Raw genomic sequence first — 13,076 nt, forward strand, 5'->3', positions numbered from 1 at the left:
TCTAAAATACACCCAGAAAATTCACTGTCTCTTCATAAATGGTGAACAAAGCATTTTAATGTCTGTAAGTATCAAGAATAAGAATTAATTTTATTATTCTTTTGATATTTACCTTTTGTATGATTATAAAAATAAATGCTCATTTTTTCTTTGCTTTTCACCACAAGTATTTTTCCATGCCATTCGAGATTTGGCAAACTTTTTTTTTAAAGATTTTAAAGTAATCTCTACACCCAAAGGGGGGCTCAAATATTGCATGCTGCACCCACTGAGCCAACAACGTGCTGCGCACCCCACCCCCCTGCCTTTTTAGGGCAAACATCTTTTTTTAAAGGAATTCCTACTGTTAGCTAATTTTTTGGCAGAGAGCAGAAGGGCAGAGTGAGAGAGAATCTTAAGCAGGCTCCATGCCTAGCACAGAGCCCAAGAGGGGCCTCAATCTTACAACCCTGAGATCATGATTACCTTAGCCAAAAATCAGAAGTCAGACAACTTGACCAAGCCATCCAGGTACCTCTAAAATTTTTCATTATTAGAGAAAACATTATATAAATGAAAATCTTTGAATATTAAAGAATATCTCTTCTCATTTTGCAATATTAGGTCAGCTAGTGAAAAACCATTTTGGGTAAAAAAATACAGACTTTAGGGGCACCTGGGTGGCTCAGTGGGTTAAGTCTCTGCCTTCAGCTCAGGTAATGGTCTCAGGGTCCTGGGATCGAGCCCCGCATTCGGCTCTCTGCTCAGGAGGGAGCCTGCTTCCCTTCTTTTCTCTCTCTGCCTACCTCTCTGCCTACTTGTGATCTCTGTCTGTCAAATAAATAAAATCTTTAAAAAAAAAATACAGACTTTAAGCCCTTTATATATTCTGCTGAATTGTTCTCTCATAAGATTTTATGAAATGTAATGAGAATGCCTGCTTCATTAAATTCTTACCACCACTGGGAATTCACATCTAAAAAGCAAAATATACTGACAGATTTGAGATATATAGTCATATTAATATGCATTTTTCTACTATTAGTAGCAAACCCAAAACTTCTGCTCCTTTGGTTAGCCATTTTTTTTTCTTCTCCTATGAATTGTCTGTTCATGTTCCACAATTCAATTTTCTACTGACATGATTACAGTTTTTCATATTTGTTTTGAACTCTATAAAAAGTTGGCAGTCCTGAGGTGCCTGGGTGGCTCAGTCAGTTAAGCGTTTGCCTTTAGCTTAGGTCATGTTCCTCAAGTCATTCTCCCTGCTCAGTGGGGAGCCTGCTTCCCCCTCTCCCACTCCATTCCGCCTGCTTCTGCTCTCTTTCTCAGTCAAATAAATAAATCTTTAAAATAAAAATTTTTTTTAAAGGTTGGCACTCCTTCATCTGTTTCATTAGCTGAATTATTTTTCAGTTTTATTTCCTGTTTATTTTTTAAAATACTGAAGAACAGTTCTACATGACAATCAAAAATAACATTTCAAGGGATGCCTGGCTGGCTAAGTTGGTGGAATGTGTGACTCTTGAATCTTGGGGTTATGGGTTTGGAGACTACTTAAAAAATAAAATCTTAGGGGCGCCTGGGTGGTTCAGTGGGTTAAGCCGCTGCCTTCAGCTGGGGTCATGATCTCAGGGTCCTGGGATCGAGCCCCGCGTCGGGCTCTCTGCTCGGCAGGGAGCCTGCTTCCTCCTCTCTCTCTCTCTGCCTGCCTCTCTGCCTACTTGTGATCTCTCTCTGTCAAGTAAATAAATGAAATCTTTTTTCTTTTTTAAAGATTTCATTTATTTATTTGTCAGAAAGAAATCACAAGTAGACGGAGAGGCAGGCAGAGAGAGAGAGAGAGAGGAGGAAGCAGGCTCCCTGCCGAGCAGAGAGCCCGACGCGGGGCTCGATCCCAGGACCCTGAGATCATGACCTGAGCCGAAGGCAGCGGCCTAACCTACTGAGCCACCCAGGCGCCCCAAATAAATAAAATCTTTAAAAAATAAAAAATAAAATCTTAAATTCTTTAAGAAAAAAAAAGGGAAAAAATTTCAAAAATTTAAATGATGCACAATTCAAAATACTGTTATGAACTCTTTCACAGAGCTATCCTATATATTCCCTAAATTATTAATTAAAGGTTAAAGGTTGATGATATAAATGAATTACTCTATCTGTTGTATTTACCAAACGCACAAGGGAAATAATAAAAATTTCTTTTATCAATAATTGTAACATTAACTACATTTTACTGAGCCCTTACCATCTACCTAAATCTGCCAGGCACTATACTGCTATATGTTGTATATAATTTTAAGCCAAAGAACTGTCTTCCCAAAAAATGAGAAAACCGAGCCTTAAACATATCAAGCACTTTGTCCAAGACAGTACAAAAAATTACAAAAAAATCTGTTTGTATTAATCCTTTGAGTCTTGGGAAAAGTAGCTCTATCACAATCCTCATTTAGTCATCACCTAGGTTTTGCAGCTCTTTTTTTTTTTAATATTTTATTTATTTATTTGACAGAGAGATCACAAGTAGGCAGAGAGGCAGGCAGAGAGAGAGAAGGAAACAGGCTCCTTGCTGAGCAGAGAGCCCAATGTGGGGCTTGATCCCAGGACCCTGGGATCATGACCCGAGCCGAAGGCAGAGGCTTTAACCCACTGAGCAACCCAGGCGCCCCCATCACCTAGGTTTTACTGAAACTGAATAATAAAAGTATGGAAGGAGAGTAGAAAACCATTCTTCTCATTCCAAAAAATATACACAGAAGTAATTTAATGAGAAACAAAGCTTTATGTGTAAGACTAAACAGAACATTATTTATGATAGTAGATGACTGGAAATGGTATAAAAAGTCCAAAGGGGGGCGCCAGGGTGGTTCAGTGGGTTAAAGCCTCTGCCTTCGGCTCAGGTCATGATCTCAGGGTCCTGGGATAGAGCCCCGCATTGGGCTCTCTGCTCAGCAGGGAGCCTGCTTCCTCCTCTCTCTCTGCCTGCCTCTCTGCCTACTTGTGATCTCTGTCAAATAAATAAATAAAATCTTAAAAAAAAGAAGTCCAAAGGAAGAAAATTTGTTCACCATACTGAAACACTGCTGGCAACAAGTAAGTACTCCTTTAGTATCTGGCCAGTACTGTTTTAAGTAGTTTCCACATATTAACTCATTTAATCCTACCAAAAGCCCTAAGAGGTTACTACTAATTATCTTCATTTTACATCTGAAGAAAGAGAAGCACAAAAAGTTAATCTGCCCATGATCACATTAATTTTGAGTGATGGGGTCAGGACTTGAACCAAGAGCATTAACTATTCTATAAATCCTCCACATATAAACTAAACAACTGGCTTAAAATCATTAAAAATCATTAATCAGAAACAAAGAAACCTATTTCTAAAATAATTTAATTAAAAAAGAATAAAAACTAAACACAAAAGTTTTTCATTAATGAAACAACCATGTGTACACATAATAAATAAAGAGTAAATGGAAGGGAGAACTATTAAGTAGTTGCTAAGATATATGGTATGATCATTATACATAGAAATTTTAACACTTCGAATTGTAACCTTTTATTTTTTTAATAATTGAAGCCCCAACATGGGGCTTGAATTCACCACCCTGAGATCAAGAGGTGCATGTTCTACCAAGTAAGCCAGCCAAGGCGCCCGGATTTGTAATATTTTATTTTATTTTATTTTATTTTAAGATTTTATTTATCTATTTGACAGACAGAGATCACAAGTAGGCAGAGAGGAGGAAGCAGGCTCCCTGCAGAGCAGAGAGCCTGATGTGGGGCTCGATCCCAGGACCCTGAGATCATGACCCGAGCCAAAGGCAGCGCCTTAAGCCACTGAGCCACCCAGGAGCCCCCGGATTTGTAATATTTTAAAGTTTACTCAGTAAGTATAGTTTAAGATGGCACATGGATAGTTTTGTTTATGCTTTTATATCACTGCTGCAAAATCAGTAATTAAGACCAGGTTTTTAACCTATTCATCCTTATGCCTCATGATACCAGTACAGTTTCACAGTACACAAGACTATCATAAAATCAGTAATTTAAATACATGTCTCCATATTCTTGAAAAACAGCACAGTTAATGTATTAGGTATATAATCATTTCAGACTACATGGTACACATATGATTTAAGACTCTCTTCCAGTAACTCCGCTGCCCACCCCATGGACGACCAGTCCATGGGATGTAAGGAAGCCACTGGTTTAGAAACTAAAGAAGAAATCATGTAAGGAACATGTAAAACAATGTCTAATTTGAACAAATTACTTTAAGTAGAGTCACAATTAAGTCATTATGGTATTTTGACACTGGACTGCTCCTAGGCGATATATACAGTATTAACAATCTACTTATGTTTTCTTAATTATACCTTTATAAAAGAAACTTAAAAATCTAGAACTTAATCTGGAAAAAGCCTTAAGAGGAGAAAAACCTACCTAAACCTTTTAATTATATTTTACTTATCTTTCTGCAGGTAGTTTATACAACTGTTACTGTAGTGTGTCTGGATCAAAGGGAATTACAAAAATAACTTTTTTTCTGGATTAAAAGATGAAATATCAAAATGTATATACTTATTGTAAAAAATATAAAAATGAGAGAAATACATAACTTATAAAGTGAAAACCTTTTGTATCACCACAGCCCCGGAGAGAACTACTGTTTGGAATCAAAGGCAGTATTTAAAATACATCAAGGAGAGTCCAATTCAAGTTAAGTCCCCTACTGAATTCTTTTGCAAAATATATTCACCCCATGAAGTATGAATATTGTAATCTTATATTTTCATCTATCATCTCTGCTTAAAAGCAAGGTACATTCATATTTTCATTCCAAGAACAAAATGTTATTCAAGTACTACATGACCCATGGCTCAACACTAAATCAGTGACACCCAATTTTCTCAAATTCATCAGTAAACTTATCTGGCAGCTTGCCTCTCAGATCTCTGAGGCAGCTTGCCTCTCTCTCTTGATCTCTCTTGCACAGATCTTCATTTTCAGTATCTCTTTACCTCTTTTACTCAATTAACTTTAAAATCTGCTTTTAATAGTTACCTTATTGTTCATCTTTAATTTTGAAAAAATTACCTTAATTGTAGCATCCTCTGAAGCAGAGACCATAACACTGAACACAGGATGGAAAATTACTCGAGTGACTGGACTCCTATGGCCACTCAATGCGTACTTTTCTGGTGGACGGGGAATCCATTCTTTTGGGTCTCGTTTCTGACCAAGGGGTCCACCCGACGTAAATTCTTCTTTTGCTTCATTTAGTTTTGATTCTAATTCCATAACCTTGAGAAGCAACAGTTATATACAGATAGATTCCAATAAAAATAATATATTTGATGTTTTTCAAAACTGCCTTTAGTTTGTATCTGTTTATGCAGGATACTTGAAAAAATTTTAATAATTTACAAAGCATTCATCAATTTTAATTGAAAATGATCTATATACAACTCAAAATTTCATTACTGTGACAAAACCGAAACTTACTTAACTAAAAAGAAAATTTCAATTTTTATCTACTAATTAGAGGAAAAGCAGTGAAAATAAAAGCGGACATTTATTGATCATATACATGCTAGGTAACTATTCTAAGAGCTTTTTATGGATTAACTCATGTTATGAGAACATTATTTATTTATACTAACTTTGCCCACTGAAAGTATAAATTTTAGGACCAGAGTATTATTTGCTGCCTTCACTTTATAGATAAAAGTAAAACCTCAGAGATGAAAATGACTTCTCTAAGTACACACTTTAGTGCTTCTTCCCCATCATACTGGCCACATGCTTTCTTCCAATTTAAATGCACAAATGAGTTCTTTCAGTATCAATTCTTTCAAGTCAGGGTTAGGTAGATTCACTGGAGCCAACACCTGGATTGCGCAAGTGAGCATGTATCAGCAAAGACCTATCTAGGTCAAAGTATTTTTTAATGCATGAAAATGATTTTTACTTGCCTTTCAAGAGTAAATATAATTATTAATTAATGCAGAGTAACTGATGTTAATATTTTCAGAAAGTTTATATAAGAACACAGAATACAAGTGACTTTAAAGAAAGAACACAGATACCTTCTTTTGTAATCTAATAACGGATGTCCATTTTTTTTCCAAAAGACCAGCATATTTCTTATCTAATTCTTCATTCTAGAGAAGAAAATGAAAATCTTCTTTAAAATGGCTCAAATACATTTTTCAAGGCATACAGACCATTCTCCTTAGCCCAAATGTTACTAAGTATCTGATTATACAAAAAAAGGGGGAGATGAAAATCTAGGGTCAAAGTGAACCATGTAACAAGTGGTAACATTTGTGAATAAATGACATGATTGTTCAATACTGATACTTGAGTAAAATCCACTTATTAACTATATCATGAATAATTGTAAAAAGGGAAACATACCATATCTAATTCAGCTTCCTTTTTAAAAACTGAATATGCCTCTTCGTAGCCATTTGAACGAAGATAATCTGCTATAGCTCGATTTCTGAAAGAAAATAAATTCAAAAGACTTCTAACAAACCTGATTTTTTTTTAAAAGATTTTATTTATTTATTTGACAGACAGAGATCACAAGTAGGGAAAGAGGCAGGTGGAGGCAGGGTGGGGGTGGAGGCGGGGAAGCAGGCTCCCTGCTGAGCAGAGAGCCCAATGTGGGGCTCCATCCCAGGACCCTGGGATAATGACCTGAGCCGAAGGCAGAAGCTTTAACCCACTGAGCCACCCAAGCACCCCCCAAAACCTCATTTTTAAATAAGATTTTATTTATTCATTTATTTAAGAGAGAGAACAAGGATGTGCAAGCAGGTGGAGAGGTAGAGGGGAAAGGAGAGGGACAAGCAGACTTGCGCAGAGTGGGCATGCAGCTCTACGTGGGGCTCGATTCTGCAACCCTGAGATCATGACATGAGGAAAATCAAGAGCCGGATGCTCAACCGACTGGGCTACCCAGGTGCCCCACAAAATCTGATTTCTATTTTAAATATTTTATTTAAAATCTCATAAAACTTAAGACACTCTTAAAAAGTATTCCCTTCCAAATCATACAAGTATTTCACAAAAAAAGGGAACAAAAGCTTCTAACACATTTCATTCTGTCACAGTACATCCAAAATATTAAAACATCATTCTTGAGCTTTTAGTTATAAGTTTCTAATGTATTGCTTGCAAGACGCAGAGACTCCTGAGTCAAGATAAAGCTTATAGAACAGTTATCGATTTGTGACAGTAATCATCAATTTTGTTCATGTTTATATTCAGCCTTCCTTTACTAACTGTTACGCTAGCAGATACTCAAGGACTAGCAACTGAAATTTAGTTTTGCACAGAAAATTGTTCTGATAAGTTATAATTAATAAGTATTTAATATCAGAGAAAATTTTAACCATTAAAATGGGTGAATAAAAGGGCACAAGCTCTAAACTTAGTATAATATCACAGAATCACAGAATGAGACATTCATTTAGAATTAGAAAATCTGGGGAACCTGGGTGGCTCAGTCATTAAGCATCTGCCTTTGGCTCAGGTCATGGTCCCAGGGTCCTAGGATCGAGCCCCGCATTGGGCTCTCTGCTCGACAGGGAGCCTGTTTCCCCCCCTCTCTCTGCCTGCTTCTCTGTCTACTTGTGATCTCTGTCTGTCAAATAAATAAAATCTTAAAAAAGAAACCACACTGTAATTTAAATAATTTTAAAGTTAACATATATGCAAGGTTAAACAAAATTTAAATATATAACTATACAGTAAAATATCCTTTTTACTTCTGACCCCAATATTCTGTTCCTGGGGTAACCACTTAATCAGAGTTTTGTATATTCAGAGACAATCTATACACACACATTCCTGCATAGTCTTCTAGAGATAATCAATATTTGTTTCTTACACAGTCACAAAACTCAATCTTAGCCATCATTCTTTACCAGCAGACATAAATCTGCCTTTTAAAAAACAATCCTATGGGGCGCCTGTGTGGCTCAGTGGGTTAAAGCCTCTGCCTTTGGCTCCGGTCATGATCCTGGGGTCCTGGGATTAAGCCCCACATCGGGCTCTCTGCTTGGCAGGGAGCCTGCATCCCTTCCTCTCTCTCTGCCTGCCTCTCTGCCTACTTGTGATTTCTATCTGTCAAATAAGTAAATAAAATCTTTAAAAAAAAAATTCTAGGGACGCCTGGGTGGCGCAGTTGGTTAAACGACTGCCTCCGGCTCAGGGCGTGATCCTGGAGTCCCGGGATCGAGTCCCACATCAGGCTCCCAGCTCCATGGGGAGTCTGCTTCTCCCTCTGACCTTCTCCTCGCTCATGCTCTCTCTCACTGTCTCTCTCTCTCAAATAAATAAAATAAATCTTAAAAAAAAAAAAATTAAAAAAAAAAATTCTATTCCATTATAGACATGTGCTTTTACTACCACAGACAATTTTCCTATGACCACCATATCAAAGCCACTGCCCACCTAACGCTTTAGGAAATAAAAACACTCTAACAGTATTGTAGAATTGGTGGAATCAAGTTTTAATTTAATGGCATGTTAAAAGTAAAACAGTGGAGAAAGAGAATAGGAAATTATAAACACTTCATATTCCAGGTAATTATTAGCATACCAAAGATTAAAGCATAATAACTAGTAGAAGACAGGGTCAAGCACATCACATTCAAGAACATGGGGGCTGAGGAAAGATAAATTCTTACTATTATTGAGTCTGTGTCTGTGTGCTGTTCGTATTACACAGCCTGTACCTTTTGGCCTGTTCTACTAATGGATAACTTGCTTCATAAGAAGTATCTTCTGTACATGGAGCTGAAATCTACTTCATCTTAATTTCCAAGTAGTTCTACTTGGGCCTTCCAAAACAATACAAAATAGGAAGGCAATGGATCTCTTAAAATAGTTCATCAAATACTGTGTTGTCAAAGCCTGTGTTACATGTACCTTCAACAAAAGTAAATTTCCCTTGGTTAGAATATCCCAAATAATAAGGGAAATAAAGAAGTTAAAAAACATATCTATTTCTTAGCTTTATTTTGTTCTTAAAAAATGTCAAGGGTAAACAAATCATATATAGTACTTGTAAATATTTGAAGTTCCTACCTAGCTCATTCTCACCTCAGGGTCAAGCCGTAATGCTGAAACTTTGAAGACACAGCACATAGCTTGAAACTCTGAAGCTCACATAATAAATAATACATACATATATATGTAATATGTGTGCAAGTTATAAAAATTATGATCTTAATGGACTATTTTTTTAAAAGATTTTATTTATTTATTTGACAGAGAGATCACAAGTAGGCAGAGAGGCAGGCAGAAAGAGAGAGAGGAGGAAGCAGGCTACCTGCTGAGCAGAGAGCCCGATGCGGGACTCGATCCCAGGACCCTGAGATCATGACCTGAGCGGAAGGCAGCGGCTTAACCCACTGAGCCACCCAGGCGCCCATAATGGACTTATCTTTTAAAGAGATTAATAAATGATGGTACTTTTCCAGGAAAGAATAGTAAAAGGAGAAAAATGGAAACCAACGATTCCTTTTCCTTATTAAAAAAAAAAAGTCCCAGTGATCCGAAGGGGCACATGCACCCAAATGTTTATAGCAGCAATGTCCACAATAGCCAAACTATGGAAAGAACCCAGATGTCCATCAGCAGATGAATGGATAAAGAAGATGTGGTATATATACACAATGGAATACTATGCAGCCATCAAAAGAAATGAAATCTTGCCATTTGCAACAACGTGGATGGAACTAGAGCGTATCATGCTTAGCGAAATAAGTCAAGCGGAGAAAGACAACTATCATATGATCTTCCTGATATGAGGAAGTGGTGATGCAACATGGGGGCTTAAGTGGGTAGGAGAAGAATAAATGAAACAAGATGGGATTGGGAGGAAGACAAACCATAAGTGACTCTTAATCTCACAAAACAAACTGAGGGTTGCTGGGGGGAGGGGGGTTGGAAGAAGGGGGGTGGGGTTATGGACATTGGGGAGGGTATGTGTTTTGGTGAGTGCTGTGAAGTGTGTAAACCTGGCGATTCACAGACCTATACCCCTGGGGATAAAAATATATTGTATGTTTATACAAAATTAAAAATTTAAAATTAAAAAAAAAAAGTCACAACATTTACAGATTATCACTGCCAACCCTTCAGTCTGGTTGTCTCATACCATGTTCTTTGCCAATAAATTCACATCACCGTGGATGCATTATGTATAGCTCATTAAGAAAAAAAAAAAGATTTTATTTATTTATTTGAGAGACAGACAGAGACAGAGCATAAGAAGGGGGAGGGACAGAAGGAGCGGAAGAACCGGACTTCCCGCTGGAGAGCAAGGAGCCTCAATCCCAGGACCACTGGGATTATGACCTGAGCCACGGACAACTGCCCAACCAACTGAGACACCCAGGAACCTTCCCATATGGCTTTTAATCAAGTAACTTAATCTGTTAGTCTTGTTCACCATGTCATGAAACTCTTCCCTTGTCAGTAAATATTAATCTACAACATTATAGTTATTAATATTTCAAACACAATATACTATGACATAGATGTACCAAATTTAAGCAATTACCTACTGTTGGACTTTTAGGTTGTTTCTAATTTTAAATAATGTTGCAAATAAACATTCAATATGAAGTCTTTCTCATATCTTTACATTAGAGTCAAAAGGTGCTACAGATTGAATGTTTATGTGTGTCATCCTCCTCCCCCCACCAATTCTTACACTGAAACCTAATATGATAGTATCTGGAGATGGGGCCTTCGGAGGTGCTTATTGGGTCTTGAGGGCAGAGCCCTCATGAATGGGATTAATGCACTTAAAAAAAGAGACTGTGAACTAGGAGGTAAGCACCACGAGACACTGAATCTGTTAGTACTTTGATCTTGGACTCCCAGCTTCTAGAACCCTAAGAAATAAATCTCTGTGGTTTATAAGCCACCCAGTTTACAGTATTTTATTACAGAAGCCTGAACAAAGGCAAAAATTATATACACTTTTAGGACATTTTGATAGCTACTGAAAAATTGCTCCCCAGAATTGTACCAGTTTATATTCTTATCAATAGTTATGAATGTTATCTCTTTACCGCCTTTACTTTCCAAACACTGGATTAGCATTTACTGATTTAAAAAAAAAAAAAAACCACCTTGTTTTTATCCTTTGATTCTGCTTATGTAACTTTTATAAAATGTGAACTAGAAGTTATTATTTTTTTTTCTTAGATTTTATTTATTTGACAGAGAGAGACAGCAAGAGAGGGAACACAAGCAGGGGGAGTAGGAGAGGGAGAAGTAGGCTTCCCACTGAGCAGGGAGCCTAATGTTGGGCTTGATGCCAGGACCTGGGATCATGACCTCAGCCAAAGGCAAATGCTTCATGACTGAGACACCCAGGCACCCCAAGATGTTAAATTTTTAAAACATCTGCAATATTTCTATATCCTATGTAACTTAACCCAACATCTGCACTTTTTTTTTTTTTTTTAAAGATTTATTTACTTTTGGGGCACCTGGGTGGCTCAGTGGGTTAAAGCCTCTGCCTTCAGCTCAGGTCATAATCCCGGTGTCCTGAGATCAAGCCCCAAATCAAGCTCTCTACTCAGCAGGGAGTCTACTTCCTCCTCTCTCTCTCTCTCTGCTTGCCTCTCTGCCTACTTGTGATCTCTGTCTGTCAAATAAATAAATAAAATATTAAAAAAAAAAGATCTATTTACTTTTTTGAGACAGAGCATACATGACACAGGGAGGGGCAGAGGGCAAGAACCTCAAGCAGACTCATGCTGAGTGTGAAGCCCAACACAGCCAACACAGGTCTAACCCTAACCTGAGTTGAAATAAAGGGACAGATGCTCAACAGATTGAGCTACCAAGGCGCTCCTCGACATCTGCAATTTAAAAGATGTTTTGTGGCAAAAGCAATGAATAGATGAAAGAAAGAAAGATGTAGTTGATTACAAATGTGCATAAAGCAGCACCTCATTATAGTTGTATGTCACATTTATACTTTTTATAAAATGTTAAATCCAATTAAAAAAACAACATTCACTGTCTCTTTTGATCCGAAAACAATCCTGCTAAAGTAGGTAAAAAGTGTATTACCCCCGCATTATATATTGGCAGACTAATTCATTGAGGCAATAAAACTAGAAAGTAGTGAAATAATTTAGGATAGTAATTCCAAAAAACATTTACTGAGTGGATGGGGAAGAAACTGGCTAAATAGGTGGAACTCAGCAACTCCCTTTAATCAGAGGAGTTCCATTTTTATATATACCCATATACTACATTTTCTTCATATATGCTTTAAAAATGGACTTATAATGGGGCGCCTGGGTGCCACTGTCAGTTATGCATCCAACTCTTGGTTTCAGTTCAGTTTGTGATCTCAGGATCATGAGATCAAGCCCTGCATTAGACTCTGTGCTCAGTGCGGAGTCTGCTTAAGACTCTCTCCCTTTCCCTCTGCATCCCCAGCCCCTGTGCACACACGCTCTCTAAAATACGTTAAGTAACTCTTTAAAAAAAAAAAAAAAAAGAAGAAAAAGAAAAAGTACTTACACTGCTCTTTAAAAAGCCCTACACCTACCCCAAAATCCTTAAAGCCAAAAATGATTCACAATTTTAACCAATAGACTTTTGTTTTAGTAACTGACTAGATTTAAGAGATGGGACAACACAGTTAATTCCCAAGTTCCTAGTGAGTTTAATACCATTCACTTGGATAGAAAAACAGGGGGAAAAGAGGAAGAAAAAAGAGAGGTAGAATACAGTAAGTTCAGTTTTAAACCTTCTGACTTTAAGTAGCTATAAGATATTTAAGTAAAGATACATGATAGGGGTACCTGGGTGGCTCAGTGGGTTAAGCCTCTGCCTTCGGCTCAGGTCATGATCCCAGAGTCCTGGGATCTAGCCCTGCATCGGGCTCTCTGCTCAGCAGGGAATCTGCTTCCTCCTCTCTCTCGCTCTCTCTCTGCCTACCTCTCTGCCTACCTGTGATCTCTGCCAAATAAATAAATAAAATCTTAAAAAAAAAAAAAAAGATACACGATGTAAGTGGTAATTAGATATACAGGTCATGGCTT

The 13,076-nt window shown here is 37.4% G+C and overlaps 1 protein-coding gene across 1 annotated transcript in view; it reads right to left on the reverse strand.

Annotated features, from left to right (window-relative positions):
* PAFAH1B1 (platelet activating factor acetylhydrolase 1b regulatory subunit 1) overlaps positions 1-13,076 on the reverse strand; it is a 103,398-nt gene that overhangs the window by 19,481 nt on the left and 70,841 nt on the right. Inside the window, exons 3-5 of the mRNA XM_044248144.1 lie at positions 6,403-6,487; positions 6,072-6,146; positions 5,080-5,286 (exon numbers count right to left, since the gene is read on the reverse strand). Of these exons, the coding sequence (XP_044104079.1) occupies positions 5,080-5,286; positions 6,072-6,146; positions 6,403-6,487 (367 nt within the window). The remainder of the gene's footprint in view (positions 1-5,079; positions 5,287-6,071; positions 6,147-6,402; positions 6,488-13,076) is intronic.

Source organism: Neovison vison, chromosome 5 (genome assembly GCF_020171115.1).
Source record: "Neovison vison isolate M4711 chromosome 5, ASM_NN_V1, whole genome shotgun sequence".
NCBI classification, from domain to species: Eukaryota; Metazoa; Chordata; class Mammalia; order Carnivora; family Mustelidae; genus Neogale; species Neogale vison.